Source organism: Bombyx mandarina, chromosome 04, assembly GCF_030267445.1.
Source record: "Bombyx mandarina strain Sakado chromosome 04, ASM3026744v2".
NCBI lineage: Eukaryota > Metazoa > Arthropoda > Insecta > Lepidoptera > Bombycidae > Bombyx > Bombyx mandarina.
In genome coordinates, this window is record NC_143211.1 from 6930799 (window position 1) to 6949567 (window position 18769).

Consider the following 18769-nt stretch of genomic DNA (forward strand, 5'->3'; position numbering starts at 1 on the left):
AAACTTTGTATCCCTTTTTACGAAAATTGCGCGGACGGAGGAGCATGAAATTTTCCACACTTATAGAGAATATAGAGAAGAAATGCACAATGCTAATATTTTTTTTAAATAATGCATAAAAGATACATTAAATCAATAAAGAAAACATTACACACACTACATACCATGTATTTTACGCACACACGCATGCATACTATTTAATGTCAAACTTTTGTTCTTGACGTCTGTTGTCAAATTGAGAATAGATTAAATATTGTTTGTCTTTCTTAATATTTTTTATAGTGTAATCTTGGCGAAATTTGTGATTATAGAAGTATAAAATACAATCATATTAGTGTACAAACTTACAATTCCAATTAATTATAGTCGAATTTCGACTACTGCGGGACCTCTAGTTTTATTTATTAGCTTCGTGAAATTTACATATTAATTTCTAAAGTAACCGTAAAATAAACAGTTAGGTGAACAGTATTTTACAAACCGTAAATTCGCACTGGCAATGAGGTAATAACATCGGACGCGTATCCATGATACATGTGGACGCATGTTAATACAACCACTCTAATTTACTCTCACTGTAATGTAGTCTGCCTCAATTATTTCACTAATATATTTACTTTTAATTATTTAAGAAAATTCATTATTGTAAAAAGAGCATCGTCTAACTAGCGAATAGTGAAGGTATTAAATAAAACTATTAAACAAATGTGTTTATTAAACCTAATACCATAAAAACCATTACTGGTGGTAGGACCTCTTGTGAGTCCGCGCGGGTGGGTACCACCACCCTGCCTATTTCTGCCGTGAAGCAGTGATGCGTTTCGGTTTGAAGGGTGGGGCAGCCGTCGTTACTATACTTGAGACCTTTAAACTTGTATCTCAAAGGTGGGTGGCGCATTTACGTTGTGGATGTCTATGGGCTCCAGTGGCCACTTGGCATCAGGTGGGCTGTGAGCTCGTCAACCCATCTAAGCAATAAAAAAAAAAAAAAAAGTGTGTGTGTCCGCTCCGACGCACGACTGGAGTTTACTGGATATAAAAAATTAAACGAAACAATACGAGAAATAGTTCTATATTACGACAACACGATACACTACAGATTATTAACAAATTAACGAGACACAAAACAAACGACTAACAAATATATGAAAATACAATAATGAGAGAAACGCGCGATCAGTACGAGGCTTTGTGGCGGACTGCCGGCGCATGTACTAGCATGTCACACGAAATGCGCATAACGCATTTCGTGTGACATGCTAGTACGATTTTGGTCCCCATAATTTTCATACCCCGGGCCTATATATGTAAATCGATTCTAAAGGAGTAAACTCCAAAAAAAATGTTGGTTCAAGACTAGACACTAATAATTAGATTATCTAACTTACAATATGTAGACACGCTCAATGTAGCGGTTAGGGTTACATTATAGTTCTAGCAAGTTAATAAAATAAAAAGGTTTCATTCAAACGCTTAATAACGCTCCCAAAACAATCATCCGAATTATAATTAAAACAGTAGAATAACGTACGCATAAATAATTGATATGAAGTTGGTAAATTAAATTTAAGTCATAATTTTAATGATATTCATAAATAAAAATTGAAACAGCTCACCTGAAAGAATTGTTTATGCTCAAACACCAGTCTCGTGGCTCTCTTATTATTCCTAGAGTACATTACGTACATATTGAACCTTTTTTCCTGGGAACAGAAATATTACATAATGCAATTACCATTTTTTTTCATTGTTTTGTATAAATTCTGATTTTGTTCGAGTATCGCGTGCAATAACCACAGACTGTTCCTGATGGGGGTAGCTCTATTGTCCCAATATTATTATATTATTTATATTATTATTTATTTATAGCGGTAGGCAGCGGCTTGGCTCTGCCCCTGGCATTGTTGAAGTCCATGGGCGACGGTAACTTCTCACCATTAGGTGGGCCGTATGCTCGTCTGTCTACAAGGGCAATAAAATAAAGACGAAAAAATTGTGGAATGTCTATACTTTCTCCGGTTTCAATCAAGTGGAAAGAAACTGCTCAATGCGAGGACAACTTGGCGTCACCTCTAAGCTCGACGAAAAATCGTGCGTTACTAACAAATAAGATATAACACGTCCAATCCACTTGGATCTGCAATTTGTTCAAGTTTCCCAGTACCGATTTTTCGATATCGATGATTTATTATAGCAGGGAAAGACGATCTAATTACGTAAAATAGAAAATAGTACCAGACCACCACGCGCTCTGTAAGTCTATGACACAAATAAGTTTTTTAATCATTACGCTGTAACCGCTGCTGTGTTGTATGTTCAATACTTGTAGCTAATTATAAACAACGGTTAATTTTCTGAACCAATGAATTTTCTTCTTCATTGTTTCGTAACTTAGTTCTTAACTATAAATTGACTTATTTGAACAAAACAAGAAGCTACAGCCTGATTATCAATAATGGTATTGAGTTAAATTTTATCATTGGAACGGCTAAAGAGATGATTTGTGTAGCTAATCCAACAATATTTAAAAAGTAATTATTAATGTTAGAAGACACTAGCTGTATCCGCCCGCTTCGCTAGGCATTTAAAATTAACATTATTATTTCTCACCCCCACAAAGATTCTCATCATTAACGCCCCCGCAATTGGTGTAGGAAGTCCAACACTCATATAAATATTAGCCTATCCATTAAGTACATGTGTTTTTTACATGGATACCAAGTTTCAAGTCAATCGGATGTTTGGTTCAGTAGTTATAACGGAACATCCGTAAAAACCACTGTAGATTTATACTTAGTCAGGTCATAAATTCTGTCACATGTTTAATGTAAAATAATTGAAACAAGTTTATTCATTATGTAACCATTCATATACCAAAATGAACTTAACAAAACATAGATTCTTGACACTAAAATTTATTCAAAATGACCTCCGTGATTTTGAATTCAGGCCTTTAATCTGCGCGGCCAGTCGTCTATCGCAGCACGAACGAGGTCCATGTCAATATCGGCGGCTGCCTTAATCAAGGATGTCTTGAGTGATTCCAAATTGAGATGAGGCTTTGAGCACGCCTTTTCCTCCAAGTGTTGCCATATCTTGTAATCTAACGGATTCAAATCTGGACTGGAGGAGGGCCAGTCTTCGTGCCGGATGAAGTCGATTTCACGCGCCGCCAGCCAGTCTTGTGTGCTCTTCGCTCTATGAGCTGGCGCCGAATCTTGTTGGAATACCCAGTGCCTGTTATTGAACATGGTATGAGAAACAGGTTCCACAAGGTTCGTCAGGACTATATTTTGATACACAACTGCATTCGTTTTTACACCTTTCTCACAAAAATGTACCTCTGTTAAGCCCCAATAAGAAACTCCCAACCATACCATGAGCGAGGATGGAAAATGACCTCGTTGGACACGCGGAATACGGTTGCTCGCTTCTTCACTACTGGGTGCGTACACCTTATCATTTTGTTTGTTGTAGCTCTCTTCTACGGTAAAAAATTTTTCATCCGAAAAAAGAATTTCCCGATATTTTTTTCCCGCGTACCGCTTCAACAAAGCGCGGCATCTCTTCAGTCTCAGGTCCATTAGACGAGCATTCAAACGATGTCCTGTTTTTCTTCGATATGCCCGAAGCCCTAAGTCTTCATTTAATACCCTTTTCACCGTGGTTCTGCTTAACCCCATCTGAAGGGCCAACAGATTCTGCTTACGTTTGGGATATCTTTGAATTCGCGCCTTCACAGCTTTTATCACTGCTGGAGTCCTAACAGACCGAGGGCGACCACTTTTTGACCTGTCATCTACACTAGAGTCTTCATTGTATCGTTTGATGGTACGATAAACGAATCTTTTGGTTATATTCAAATTTTTCAGTATGTTAAAAATTTGAATTGGCGCGTAACCGTAACGATGCAACGCAATAACTGCAACACGGTCTTCTTTAAGCGTCCACTCCATATTTAAAAATGAGTAAAATTCTACAAGTATACATTTTTATTTTCATGAACAATTCGAAATTCTAATTCCATAAACTTTTTTGTGGCCAGCATTCTAAAAGAAAAGTTTTTACTGTGTGACAATACTTATGACCTGACTAGTTATATTAGTATAGAGTATAGATTAGTGCGGTACAGCAACTATAAACGAGATAGATGGATATTGTTAAAATATCATATCAAATCATTTATCATCTGTAGGAAACAATGTTCAAATGAAAACTCTTACTCACAAATCGTCTAAAGCACTGCCCTAGCTTCCTGAGATCATTCTCGCAGTCCCGCAACGCGGGCAGGAACTCTTCCGAGTGAAACCGGAATATTCTCTCAATGTTCCCGAATATGTTTGGCTTCAAGCCTTTGAATGACGGTGCTAAGTCCTGATTCTCCATGACAGGTATGTAGTCCTCTACGACGTGTCGTAACCTCTCCACGTACACGTTTTCTGTGTGTAGGAGCTCGTTGACACGTTCTGTTAGTCGTCTGTAACAGAAATGGTTATATCTATACTAATATTATAAAGCTGAAGAGTTTGTTTGGTTGAACGCGCTGATCTCAGGAACTACTGGTATGATTTGAAAAATTCGTCCAGTGCTAGATAACCCTGGTGGTAGGACCTCTTGTGAGCTTACTGGTAGTAGGACCTCTTGTGAGTCCACACGGGTAGGTACCACCACTCCGCCTATTTCTGCCGTGAAGCAATAAAGCGTTTCGGTTTGAAGGGTGGGGCAGCCGTTGTAACTATACTGAGACCTTAGAACTTATATCTCAAGGTATGTGGCGCATTTACGTTGTGGATGTCTATGGGCTCCAGTAACCACTTAACATCAGGTAGGCTGTAAGCTCGTTCACACATCTAAGCAATAAAAAATAAATAAATAAAAATTGCCCATTTCTTGAGGAAGGGTATAGGCTACATAAGAGTATATGCATAGATAAAAAAATGGTGGTCGAATTGATAACCTCCTCTTTTGAAGTCGCTTAAAAACTTTGAAGTCCTGATTTGGTATCTTAAATAGCTCCTTAATATTCTATTATACAAAAATATTTTTACCTTCTACGTAAATGAAGTTGCGGGTAAAATTAATCGTTATCCTAAAGTAACTAACGAAGTCGCGGGCAAAACCTAGTTCTATTATAAGATTGAAAAAAATTATATCTATAAAACCAGACTTTTATCAAATTATTCATATTGTTACCATATTAATTATGGGAAAGCAGTTCCGCTGAATATTACATAATAGTAATTAATGCTTATTGACTGATTGTTATAAATTATATGTTGTATGTATGTAATGTAATTTATTAAGGAATGCTTAAAGTGTAGATTACTCGTAGAGCGAATTGAGAGCTCTTAGATCAAATAAATTAATAAGCATTATCGGTGCACTTAAATAACGTATTTGATTTTACAATCGGTGTTGATATATCATAGAATGGGTCAAAATCAAAATATTTACACAATATCTAGACCTGATTGATTCAGACATTCGACGCCGGTATCACATTCGTTCATGTAAACAATTCGACATGCAATACCGTGTTTGGATTGGATTCTATTCATGTCTGCAATAAAAATTTCTCGCCAAATGTTTTTCAATTTATTTTGATATGAGATATTGTAATATTAAATAACTAAAAGTTTCGCTCCCGTAACAAATAATTTCTGTAATTAACCGAATATTAACACAATAAAACATTGGTCTACTGTTTGATATGTTATACATATTTTTTAGGTTTTTGTACGTGAAACATTTTTGCTACGCTCTCTCATAGATTTTAATCATCTACATTTATTTAATTTTACTTGTGGGTTAAAGGTGAATTTAACTTTTTAAGTCCACCACGACGTGTGCCCTTTGTTTGTTTGTTTTTTGGAAAGATAGAGGTGGTGCAATAAGGCCTTTCCAGCTTCGTGAGGATTGGTAGCCAAAACTCAAAGCCTTAGCTAGAAAGGGAAGATTCTCGAACAATCAACTAGGCCTAAAAACTGAAGGACAGCCGCATCGTCGGATACACGTACCAGCGGATCAAAGCTGCCCCAAGCATTTTTGTCGCGGAGTGATTATTCGCTCTTGTTTGTTTATTTTTTTCCTGCGACGGTCGTCGATATTAGAAAGGGGATAACGACGGTTAATGTTGAGGACAAACATTAACCAGCCAACATTAAGAATACAAATGCGATAGATTAGAAGACATACATTTCAAAATTAAATCTATACTAATATTATAAAGAGGAAAGATTTGTTTGTTTGTTTGTTTCTAATAGGCTCCGAAACTACTGGACCGATTTGAAAAATTCTTTTTCCATTAGAAGCCGACATTGTCCCTGATGAACATAGGCTACTTTTTTTTTTTTTTTGGTTTCATGTGTGTTTTAATGTTTCCGAAGCGGAGCGAGAGCGGGTCGCTAGTGATACCATAAACTTCGTAATTCTGCGACAACTTGTGAGTTTATCAATTTATTGAAGGACCCATAATTGAATTATGTCAAAAACCAATTCAAACATAAAGAAAACGAAATTATGACTAAAAATACATTTTATCAGACTTTTATCAATTGGGTCAAGACTTTATTGAACGAATGGACCGAACTATATAGATATAAAGAAATTTGAGGTGAAAGAAGTGATTGTATGAAGAATATGTATCTAAGGATAAAATCAGCAATAGCCTTCAAATAAATTATCATTGAATTGCGACTATAATAATTAAATAAATAAATAAATAAATAAATAAATAAGTACATATTACATATAAGTACATATTCACTGGTGGTAGGACCTCTTGTGAGTCCGCACGGGTAGGGCAGCCGTTGTAACTATACTGAGATCTTAGAACTTATAACTCAAGGTGGGTGGCGAATTTACATTGTAGATGTCTATGGGCTCCAGTAACCACTTAACACTAGGTGGGCTGTGAGCTCGTCCATCCATCTAAGCAATAAAAAAAAATAAAAAACATATATATGTATGTATTCGTCTCTGGTTCCCATAGTACAAGGATCATAGAGGATTGCATTCCAACCGATGCTTGACTAGCATATCCTAATAGCAGTTAAATATTTTATTTGTACGTCGTATCGTCGACGTATTTTCCTACAGGATATTGTGGATCATGTATGTAAATATACTGCTATGCTTGTTAGAAAGTTGCATGATTAGCTGTTTTTAAAATCAATTCATGCAACAGTAATATTACCCAATCGGACAAGTAAAAATATAAGTTAAAAAAAAACAGGTTACAATCTGATCTACGTCTAAATAAAAATTAAATCTAATTTAATTAAATATTAAGTAATTTTTGTTGATAGGGCCTATTGTAAGCCAGCTAAAAAAAGTATGTACCATACCTACTTTTACGGTACCGGTATCTGAAAGGGACAACCGTTATCCATACAGTGCAAAATGTGTATACTTCATATCTGAAGGTAGGTGGCGGAAATCACGTTGGGTTATCTATCGGCTCCCGTAACCTGCAGGTGATCTGAGCTGAGTCGAGTAACCCATCTACCTAATAGTAATAAAATACTATTTCAGATTCCGATCTCCATAATACTGCAATGTCAATCTATCGAGTGAACAAATACCTGATGAGTGAGTGGGCTTTGAAAGCAATTCATTACATAAGCGTCGCTGTTATTGACACAAGGTAAACTGCAATACTTTAACGACATTAGAAACATTAATATTCGCTAGCCTAGTTTCTTTTTATTTTATGAATGAGGGATTACTGGTGGCCCGAAGGCCTTTCCAGTTTCACTAGAAACAGAGGGGTGGGATTTACTGACAGCTGCCCGAGCGCCGCCAAAAAAGTCTTAACAACTCAAAAGCAGCTGCTTCGCGAATGTATGTAATACGGGATCGGAATCGCGACCTGCTAAGAAGATCCGGCGAGAAACTCAGCGGGCTTATGCATGGGTTAGGTTACACGTCGAACTCTTTACCGAATTCGACGAGTAGGGTTACCGGGGTCCATAAGCCTGCTATTAGCGTTAGAGCTAAATGCTATTATGCAAAAATTATTGGATCTGGTGGATCAGTAGGACGTGTCTAGGGCGTCAACGGTGACTGGCTCATGCGTGATCAGGATTCGGGGAGTAGTCAGCTGCGGCAACGATAAGGCGATTATCATGATGCATTGCACTCGCCTAGTTGATCTGATTGTTAATGACTACGGGATCAAGGTTTGGTTCTCCGTCCGAATCCGTATTTTTATTAATGACAAGCTGACCAGGCAGACTTCGTAGTGCCTCAATCGATAAATAAAAGACCTAAACTTTTGTATAAAATAAAATTTTGTATAAAATAAACTTAAAACAAACAAAAGGAATCCGTCCGACGGGGGAAACATCAAAGGAAAAACAAAATTGTTATTTTTATTTGATTCCGATCATTTTCATTCATTTATCTACCTATTAAACCTTTACTGGACTTCCACAGATAATTAATTCAAGACCAAAATTAGCCAAATCCAGCAGTTCTTGAGTTTTAGTCAGACTAAAGCCTTGTTCGGACTAGGCGAGTATTTTAGTCGAGTACCGAGTAATTTAGTGGCTAAACTACTCGCTACTCGCCTGAAAAAATAAAACAAAATGGATTGACTTGACTAAATTATTTATTTATTACACTTCATGTAAAATTTACATTGGCGGACTTAATGCCTAAGGCATTCTCTACCAGTCAACCAAAGGTAGTGCAGAGTAAATAGTGGTAGGTGCAATGAAATTTATATTAGGTTACGAATACATACAAAAAAAGTATATCTAAATATATACAAAATCACATATACATTTACATACATACATACATATATACACACATACATACATATAATAGTTTATACAGTATTAAAAGGATTTACTAACCTACTCGACTAACACAAATTAACAATCAGAGCAACTAGGCGAGTGCAATGCGTCATGATAATCGCCTTATCGTTGCCGCCGCTGACTACTCCCCGAATCCTGATCACGCAGGAGCCAGTCACCGTTGACGCCCTAGACACGTCCCACTGATCCACCAGATCCAATAATTTTTGCATTATAGCATTTAGCTACTAAATTACTCGGTACTCGACTAAAATACTCGCCTAGTCCGAACAAGGCTTAACGAACAGCAATTCATTTTTATATATATAGATAACTGGTATTCGATATCAGTGCCCTCGTTGGTCGTATGTGTTTTCAATAAACACAGGAGAATTTAGTATTTTTATAAATTTTCGCGAGTCATAGACATGATTAAAACTACTTTTACGGTTTAAATCGCGTAATTTCATATTACCGACCTTTCAAATACTCTAGTTTCCACTCTGGTCCGATCTACGTTTCGTCAGAAATAATAAATTATTCTTCTTCTTCCTATTCGTACACTCTTGACAGAGTGGTCGTGGTCATGCATCAGTCGGATCCTGCGATACCGATGCTCTCGCGATGCGACGCCATGTGGCACGATGTTTCGCAGAGTGAGAGCAAACATTTATGTTGGAGTAAGTAACAGATTTTATGAGGTCGGTCCATCGTGTTAATAAATTATAACAACAATAAAAATAAAACGTGATATTCAAAGGTTAAATTAGTTTCAAATACAGGAGAATATATTCATAGAGCACAAGAGAAAATCTTAGCTTGGGGCTTTGAATTACTTAACGCAGATAGACACTATGACAGACATCTGTATGATATACGTAATTTCAAGTATTCAAATTTCAAACTGTAATTCATTCTAATATAGTATTATATTAAGATTTACTTAAATGTTTAATCTTAGATTCAGCTATAGAAACGGCGAAAAAAATAAAAAATATAGACATTGCATCGAAGATAAGAAGACTGGAATAGGTAGGCGTGACACACGATATGCTCATGTTCAAATTGCGGTAGATTCTGCGAAGCACTGCTCTTGCTAGGGCTAGTGTTGACAAATTCTCTCAGGTTAAGCCCGTAAGCCACCGTTAGGCCACCAGCCTAGAATAATTATAGGCAAAAAATCAAATCCCAAAGGTAGATAGATATTTTCGAAATGAAGTCTCTCAAGGTGGGTGGAAGCATTAAAATTGCGATGTCTATTAGTTCCGGTAACCACTTAGCATCAGGTGGGCCGAGCGATTCAGTCAACAATGCAATAATTAAAAAATAATAAAGTTAAACCCCATTGTGTTGTCTTAAACAAGTCGGTTCTTTTCTCAAAATGAATGAAAATTCTATGGACGAATGATACATTACTTAAGTTGATTATTTTCACACTGTATTCCAAATATTTTTCCCAGAGACAATTGAATAAATAAAAACACAAATTCTTGCTTTGTCTTCTTTAAACAATTGTAAAATAAACTAAAACATCGTTATAGTTTAATATAGAACTTGTATTAGTCAGTGCATGTAAATACGAAAATTTGAGAAACGCAATATTATTCAAACAACCTTGGCATCTACGCCGCCGCCCGCGCGTCTCTTCCGAAATATACGCTGTGACGTAACAACAATCTGCTAATCTTAGTGATGAGCATTACCAATAGAAGAGAATTCATTTCACAATGTATTATTAGTTTTTAATGAACGAAAACAACAAACAATCGCATGACTGGCAGTCATGAACTGCGGTGTTTCCAATGATTACTGGGTCATGGTTTGGTCTGCAAATTGTGAATTATTCAAACGTCTAGAAATAGGTGGAAGGTATATTTGAAAATACATAACACGTGAGATATACACCACCATCCCTTCTATTTCTGCCACGAAGCAATACTGCATTCTGTTTTGAAGGATGGGATGGGAAGGATTTAAAACTTTGACTTCGGCTCTCAACGTGGGTGGAGGCATTCACGTTCTTTTCTGTAGGTTCACGCACACAAGGTAGGCCATCAGCTCGTTCAACCTAGGCCAATAAAAAAAGAACACGTGTGGCACTCGGTGACTGCCGCGGTATTGCATAGCATTTTTTATCAACTTATTTTATAATTTTACTTAATTAGACAATAATAATGTAGTATTAAGACAATAATAAAATAAGACCACGCTATATTTATAAACATTAACAAAAGCAAAACATTAACTGTCCCCTTCACACCCATAAGCTAGACCGCGCGAGAGAGAGATGGGCAGACTTTTCATGATGCGCATGCAGTGCGACGTCACGCCGCGCGCTTATTCACAAACACTACACAAGCGCAACGTGTGAATGTGTTGAACGCGAGCTACATGGTAGTCGGAGGGGGGGTGTTAGGTTTTTATTTTCGTGACGGAATTTCTTGATTCGGTCGCCGCGCTCAAAACCCGCGATAAAAGCTATGAAATAGCTTATAAACTATAGTCGTAGTTCAAATATTTTCATAATAACTAATGATGTGATTTTAAATTCGTTTTTTATGAACTCATTTGGGATTTGTTACAGATTCAATATGCACTTGGATTCTAGATCACTTTTTTGCATTCGTAAAAATCGAGACGGCTCTTTCAATCGTTTACGCCAAATAATCATAATAATATAGGCGATTACCAAATATAAAAAATCGGTGAAATGTAGAATTCTAGAGGAAAGGTAGGTGGGGTTTTAAAAGTGAATCGTTCGTTAACCTCATAATAAACGGCCTTTATCTGCTTTAAAAAAATATTATATACATTTTATAGTCAATTATTTTCTTGACCACTTATGATTCAAATGCTCCAAATTTGTAGAAAGTCAAAGCATGAAAGCGTTTCAATATTACATTCAAATTGTTTATTCCAACCTTCCTTCGCCTGTTCAATATCGAAACTCATTTGGTTTCCCACTAAGATAGCTTTTAGAGGCTTGTACATAAAGTTGTGTAGTATGTCCAATATTGTATATGCATATAATGTATGTATTTCTAAGAAGGTAGTGCAGTAGTGCATTACTTATTAACTATCCACTCAGCATTGGTACACGAAGCGATGAGCTCTATGTACCGAGGGTCGCACACCTCGATTTCACTTCATATTTAAGTAACTAGATATTAATAATTTATAATACATACAAATTCTGAATTGGATAAACTACGGATCCGAGTCGATTGTTCAGATCATTTCTAGAATTTCAATTCATGTTTTGACGCCTCAATTGCAAATTCAAAACATGTTAAAATTTTCAAAACCTAAGATAAATTAGACGTTAAATGAATCATGATACTTTATTATTATTTTAATTAATTTCATTTCTTTTTTATACATTTCCTTTTTAGAATTAATAAGTAATAGAATTAATGGAACAGTTTCTTATATTTACCTCAATTTGACTTACTTGTTGTCTACCTTTCAGAGCCGAGATTTTAAATTATCAAATTTGATGACCGATTTTTATACAGGAATAAAATATTTATAAACGTTGTTTTGGTATCAGAAATGTATGATTGGACATTCTCTTAAATATTTCAGTATAACGACAACATTATTTTACTTTATATTATACAACATTATATTACTTTACGAACAAATAGAAATAGGAGTCACTGCGGTGGCTCAAGGAAATATTTTATTTAAGCAGACTTACATTGTACGCTGCGTCCATTACATTTTTAGTTTGTAAGACATAGCTTGATAAAATACGTTGTTGTTACTATTACTTACTTTTATTCGTAAAGAAAGCAAAAAGACAGTAAACCATTTATTGTAAGGCATAATATATTGCCAAAAAAAATTATGTTAGTATAACTATCAATGAGAGTTCAGAGCATTTACAGCTAATCAAAAAACATAGAAATGGTAATGAATAAAAGGCATAATACCAACAAGTTAGTATTTCTCTTGTTTTGTATTTTGTGCTTTCTTCAATACAAAAAAAAGCTTAAGTAAACTCAATGGGCTCGTTCGCTGCTGGTCAATTTTAAACGCACAAGATGTGCAAAGAAGCTGGCAGACATCCATCCTATGAGGTCCTTGAGCCTAGAAGGTGTACGGGGTATGTGGGACTGGACGGTCTGCAGATGTTAGAAGCGGAACGCCTCAAGGATGGTATTTAGGGCCCTACCCAATAAACAACTTCCCTGCACTCTCGCTCAAACGGTCAGTCCCTGCTCTTAGTTTTCTTTTTTTCCCTACCTAATCGTTGATAGCCTACAGGGCTATTCTGACTACGCACCGACGGGTAGGTGAGCTCATAGGATCCACCTGAGAGAAATTGCTAACACTAACAGTAGGCAGCGGCTGGGTTCTGCCCCTGGCATTGCTGAAGTACATGGACGACGGTAGCAACTCACCATCAAGCGAGCCGTATGCTCGTCTGCCTACAAGAGCAATAAAAAAAACAGTAGCTCTGACAAGAGCAGTGCTTCGCTAAATCTACCACCGGATCGAAATCGCGACCCCCTCGTAGTAGACATGATGTCGAAATATTTATTGTGTTGTAACTCTAACATCTGTAACGCTAATTCTCGAATAATAAATTCGTTTTAAAAGTGTACAAATTAAAATGTTTTTTCACTTTTATTTAATTGAATATATTTGTTATTGAATTCAAAGAGAGAGACAGTAAATATGTTGTTAAATACATACGGTGAGTCACGACTCGACCACATTCCATTAGAAAGTAGATACAGTGGCCAAATAGCTTGGTCAAGTTGAAACGTCACCCCACCAACAATCTAACGTCATTAGACAATTGTCAAATATCGCAGCGTCATTAGTGAGGCGGGTGATGTCATAACAAAATACCCAAATTAGAATAATAACGATTTTGCATAAACGAACCAGTTTCAAACATTAAATGCTTTAATAATATTCATTAATATTGCGAAAAATAAATTCTTGTTTTACTGCCGACTTTCCTTCTTGCGCGATAAACGATTTGTAGGCTAAATTAAATACAGGTTCATATATTTTTTTTGTATTTTTTTTGGTTTTCCCAAAATGAATATATAAAGCCACTTTTATGGTTTTACCTCGCGTTAATTTTACTATTTTTTTCCGAGGTTATTTCCATGGTCCTCCCCAAAATAATCATAATTAACGGATTATCAATTTCAGATTATAATTAAAAAAAAATTTTTTTCGATTCGATTCGATCGATTCAATGTGCTACATGGCGATAATCTAGTGGGCCAGATGTAAATATATTTTTTATTGCTAGATGGGTGGACGAGCTTACAGCCCACCTGGTGTTAAGTGGTTATTGGAGCCCATAGACATCTACGACGTGAATGCGCCACCCACCTTGAGATATAAGTTCTAAGGTCTCAAGTATAATTACAACGGCTGCCCCACCCTTCAAACCGAAACGCATTAACTGCTTCACGGCAGAAATAGGCAGGGCGGTGGTACCTACCCGCGCGGACTCACAAGAGGATTTAATTGTAAATATCCAATATTGAAATACCAAATCATTAAATATTGCTATTATTGTATATTTACAAATACGAATATTGTATATCATTCAAATAACAATACATGTTTTAGTTTTGTGGTATTGTGGTTAGTTACTGAGTCAATCTTCTAACCACACTGCGATAATAGTTTCAAAACCTATATTTATAAACTATTTCCGGTGATTAATAAACTGATAACAAACGACTTGACATCGTTACCTCAGATGGTAAAATTAGTTTAAATTATGAGTATATTTCACAAATATATCAATCATATATCGTTAGGTAAAATATTTATAAACTAGTGTACACTGCGGTAATAACTGATTTCATGTAATTAATAAAAAAAACGATGCCAACATTGTAACAATATTTATGGCAAAAATATTTAGCGCTATGTAGTTAGTACTAGTCAATAAAGTGTCTATTTAAGAATTCACAACTCACAAGATTAAAATTAACTATAATCTACTACAGTGGTAAACCCTTGCATTATGTCATTGCTTTATTTTTCTATATGTAAGTGAAACTATTTTACGAAAAAAACACGTTTTCTTTTTTTGATAAATTTGCCAGATTTATTTTTACGTCGTAATGCCTCTTATCTTTTTTTTGGCTTAAGTGGGTGGACGAGCTCACAGCCCACCTGGTGTTAAGTGATTACTGGAGCCCATAGACGTCTACAACTTAAATGCGCCACCCACCTAGAGATATAAGTTCTAAGATCTCAGTATAGTTACAACGGCTGCCCTACCCTTTAGAACGAAACGCATTACTGCTTCACGGCAGAAATAGGCATCTTACTTACACATGAAATACATTTGATTTATTCTATTATATTTTAAATCGCTGATATTGAAATAGCTTCATGTTTATCTGGAAACACTTTATAAATAAAAACGGTCCAAGCGAAAACTATGTCAAAAGAGGTGCTTGCATACAACTGAATCTTCCATATCAATTTTTTTTTATCAATAATTTTAGTGTACAATTGCTGCGATGTGCGTCAAAATCGAAATATATCTTTTGACGAATAAACGGAATTGACGAATACATCTTATCTTATACCTTTAAACGAGCAATTCTTATATATAATCTGAATCTCGGAAATGGCTCCAACGATTTTTATAAAATTTAGTATACAGGGGATTTCGGGGGCGATAAATCGATCTAGCTACGATTTATGTTCAGAAAATGTTGTTTTATTCCTGTTTTCAATAATCAACTTTATCGATAATCAACTTTATGACTCTTCCCGACATCTATTCGCGAATAATAATATTATTTTTCATAATTGAGAGAAAGACACAATAACACTAAAGCTATTTCAGCAGATGGCGTTGTTAAGCCACCCGAAGCCAATGAGGGTTTGGTTTAAGGTTAGACAAAGAAAATGAATTGTTTATTTAATTATTTGTGTCTTTTTAACTCACGTGTTCACTTAAAAATGCCTAAAGGATCTTGGAATATTTCATAATTTCATCAATATGCAATTCATATTTAAATATATTATAATTTCTAAAAAAACACAATTCATCAAAAAATCGGTCATCGTCTAGTGAATAATTAACATCGGTATCGCATTCTTAGCTCTGAAGAAAACATTTTTCTATGTTTCCACGTGTCGTCAACATGTACAAATATAATAGAACGGATAACAAATTTAAAAAAAGATTTTCAACAAAACGTATAGTTACAATGTTACCTCCAGGTTTCATTGAAAATAAGTGGAAATAGCAACATTTCATCATCACATAGGAATCCACACGTCAAAACACATGCATAAAAACACGCGTAGGCCAGAGGACAAAAAGAGTCTTGTCAAAAAGTATAGATCTTTTTTTGTCGAACTATGCTGGTAGACTCGAGGGGTTATAACAGCGTGTAGGCTTCACGGGGCTCTGCCTGCGAATTTGATAACACTAGCCCTAGCAAGAGCAGTGCTTCGTAGAATCTACCACTGGATCGAAAATGCAATCCATTGAGAAGATCCAGCGAGAAACTCAGTGGGCTGTGTCTGTGGGTTAATTTACTCGCTGAACCCTTCACCGCATTCAATGGATTCGTAGTGGATCGGGAGGATCCGAGTTGTCGTGTAATCTATATCAAGAGATCTACCAAGCAATGAAAACAACACATCTTTTACTAGAAATAATAGTCCGTAACATCAATATTTGAATCTGAATAGGTATTATAATAAAAGCGATTATTGATAAGGTCGATGAGGCACCTACCCGCGTAACAAAGTATTTGAGAGTTTTTTGACTATTTGCTCTTGGAAAGATGACTTTAGCTACAAATCGTGTTTTTTGTGAGACGCATTGTTTTTTAATTTGCTTAGAAAAATAACATGAACATTTTATATAAGAAGCATCTCGACATAATTGCTTTATGAATAAACATCAAGGTGAAACGGCATACGCGTTTGTATGACGAACGTATCGCATATTATAAATTTAGTTCGTGTGCATTTAATTACCCATTCTATTCAAAATTCAGACTGATTCTGGTATAACTGAGTTACAATTTAACGTTACGTTATAACGTTGTGCAATAATACAAACTTTACAAACGAAACAATAATCAGCTTTTAGCAGCGTAAATCCATATTTCGTGAAATTCCAACTTTAGCAACAATAAAATGAAACAAAGACACATCCGTTGAGTCGATACGTACTCAAAAGATAGTATTATCTTTGCGATAAAAAAAATAACATGTTATCGCAAATATTTTCACGATATCTAGACTAAAAGCAATTTGTTCATACCTTTTATATTTCTCTTTTTTGGATTCAAGTGGCAGCAATACCGGTTCTGCTGCAGTTTGAGAAATGCACCATTCGTTCACTGCACTCACAGTTAGAAATTCAGTGTCAGGAGCGTGACATACTTCCGAACCGAACTCGTCCGAAGACACAGTTATGCTATCATATTTTTGATATGGTATCATGTCTAGAGATGAAATTGATTTAATGCTAACATTATCGAAATTGCTGGGAGCACCAGATTCACCCGAACCGATAGACAAATCATCCCCTGGTTCACTGTCTCTTTCATTAATCAAGGTGTCCGTTGAATGATCCGTTGAGAGAGTATCAGTTCTACCGTCTTCCAAATTCACTAGATACTCTTTCCCGTTACTGTAATTACTATCACTGTGCGAATCATCGTCACTACCACTACTACTACTATTACTGCTACTATCACTTTCCAACGAAATATTGTTAACTATCTTAGCGTCTTCTTCATTGTCCGAAGTTTCTGAACGTTTCAATCTCAATAACTTTTCTAAATCACTTTGCCTAACACCGTAAGACCAATGCGTTTCACCCGAGTGTCCTTGATTTGTTGCAGTTGATTTTTTCCTCATCACAGGAGGCTGCCGACTGCGCCTTGTCGTTACGGGCGAAGAAGACGGCGTTGTGAATGAAAATCGCCTTTCTCTTAAGGTCGCTTCTTCGTTGTTTAGAGATTTTTTGCTATCTTTGAAAGGTAATGGAGGTGGCGGTGCAGGCCTGTGCGGCAGTAAGGTATCTCCACCTGATTTTCTATCAGATACAAACCCCGACGAACTGGATTCATTACTATTTTCCGACGCATTTGATAAAATTGAGTTAACCGATACATTTGAATTTCTATCTTGTGACCTAGCCGCGGGACATAAATGTTGGTAATGAGCCTGAATCGGATTGACAACACTCGTCAAACTACCTAAAGAAGGCTCTTTGGACCTTTCCAAAGAATCATCGAGAATATTACTGTTTGTCTTTTCAAAACGCAGAATCATCTCTTTAACACTCGTTACCCTTTTCTTTCTTACAACAACATCGTTATCGTCAGTTAAATTCTCTAGCGACACACGTAGCTCTTCACTGAAACGAGTACAAAACTCTTCTTGTGTCATTGTTCGAAGTTGGCAAACACTACGTTACACAAGTGCCCCAGGGAAGGATAAGCGTACACATAATACTAAAATACACAGTCACAGTTAACAAAACTGACGCGCGAACAATCCTAATAACAAAACACGACTGACGGTAGTGACGGTGGCCGGCGCCCGCGCGCCTCCACTCCGTAGACTCCGTCCGTACGCTTCATGTCAGAAACTACGAGTCATACAGTACCAAGACAACCTAGCGTACTATTGATCAGTATCATAATATTATTATTATCAATTCATAAAGAATCGCGTACATAAATATAAATATTTAATTTAGTTTAACATTTATATCACAGCAGCTTCTCATTAGAAAAACCATGCAACCTACATAATATATAAAACTAAAGCCTAAGTAGGTAGATCCAGTATTTAATATTTCTACCGCAACACTAGTGTGACTCATAAATATGAAGCGTTATCGTAATGTGAGGCTTACGACGGGCAAAAATGATTTCTTAAATGATAATATTGTAGATAGGTAAAACGTCAATCGTTTTTAATCAAGATCGAGAGGA

The 18769-nt window shown here is 36.0% G+C and overlaps 1 protein-coding gene across 2 annotated transcripts in view; it reads right to left on the reverse strand.

The window, feature by feature from the left end:
• The window catches only part of LOC114240147 (uncharacterized), a 39676-nt gene extending 21258 nt beyond the window's left edge, over positions 1-18418 (reverse strand). For both annotated transcript variants that reach the window (XM_028170597.2, XM_089740240.1), the window contains exons 1-3: positions 17083-18418; positions 4228-4477; positions 1617-1703 (exon numbers count right to left, since the gene is read on the reverse strand). In XM_028170597.2, coding sequence (XP_028026398.2) covers positions 1617-1703; positions 4228-4477; positions 17083-18218 — 1473 coding nt within the window. In that variant the 5' untranslated portion in view covers positions 18219-18418. The remainder of the gene's footprint in view (positions 1-1616; positions 1704-4227; positions 4478-17082) is intronic.
• Positions 18419-18769: the final 351 nt, after the last annotated feature.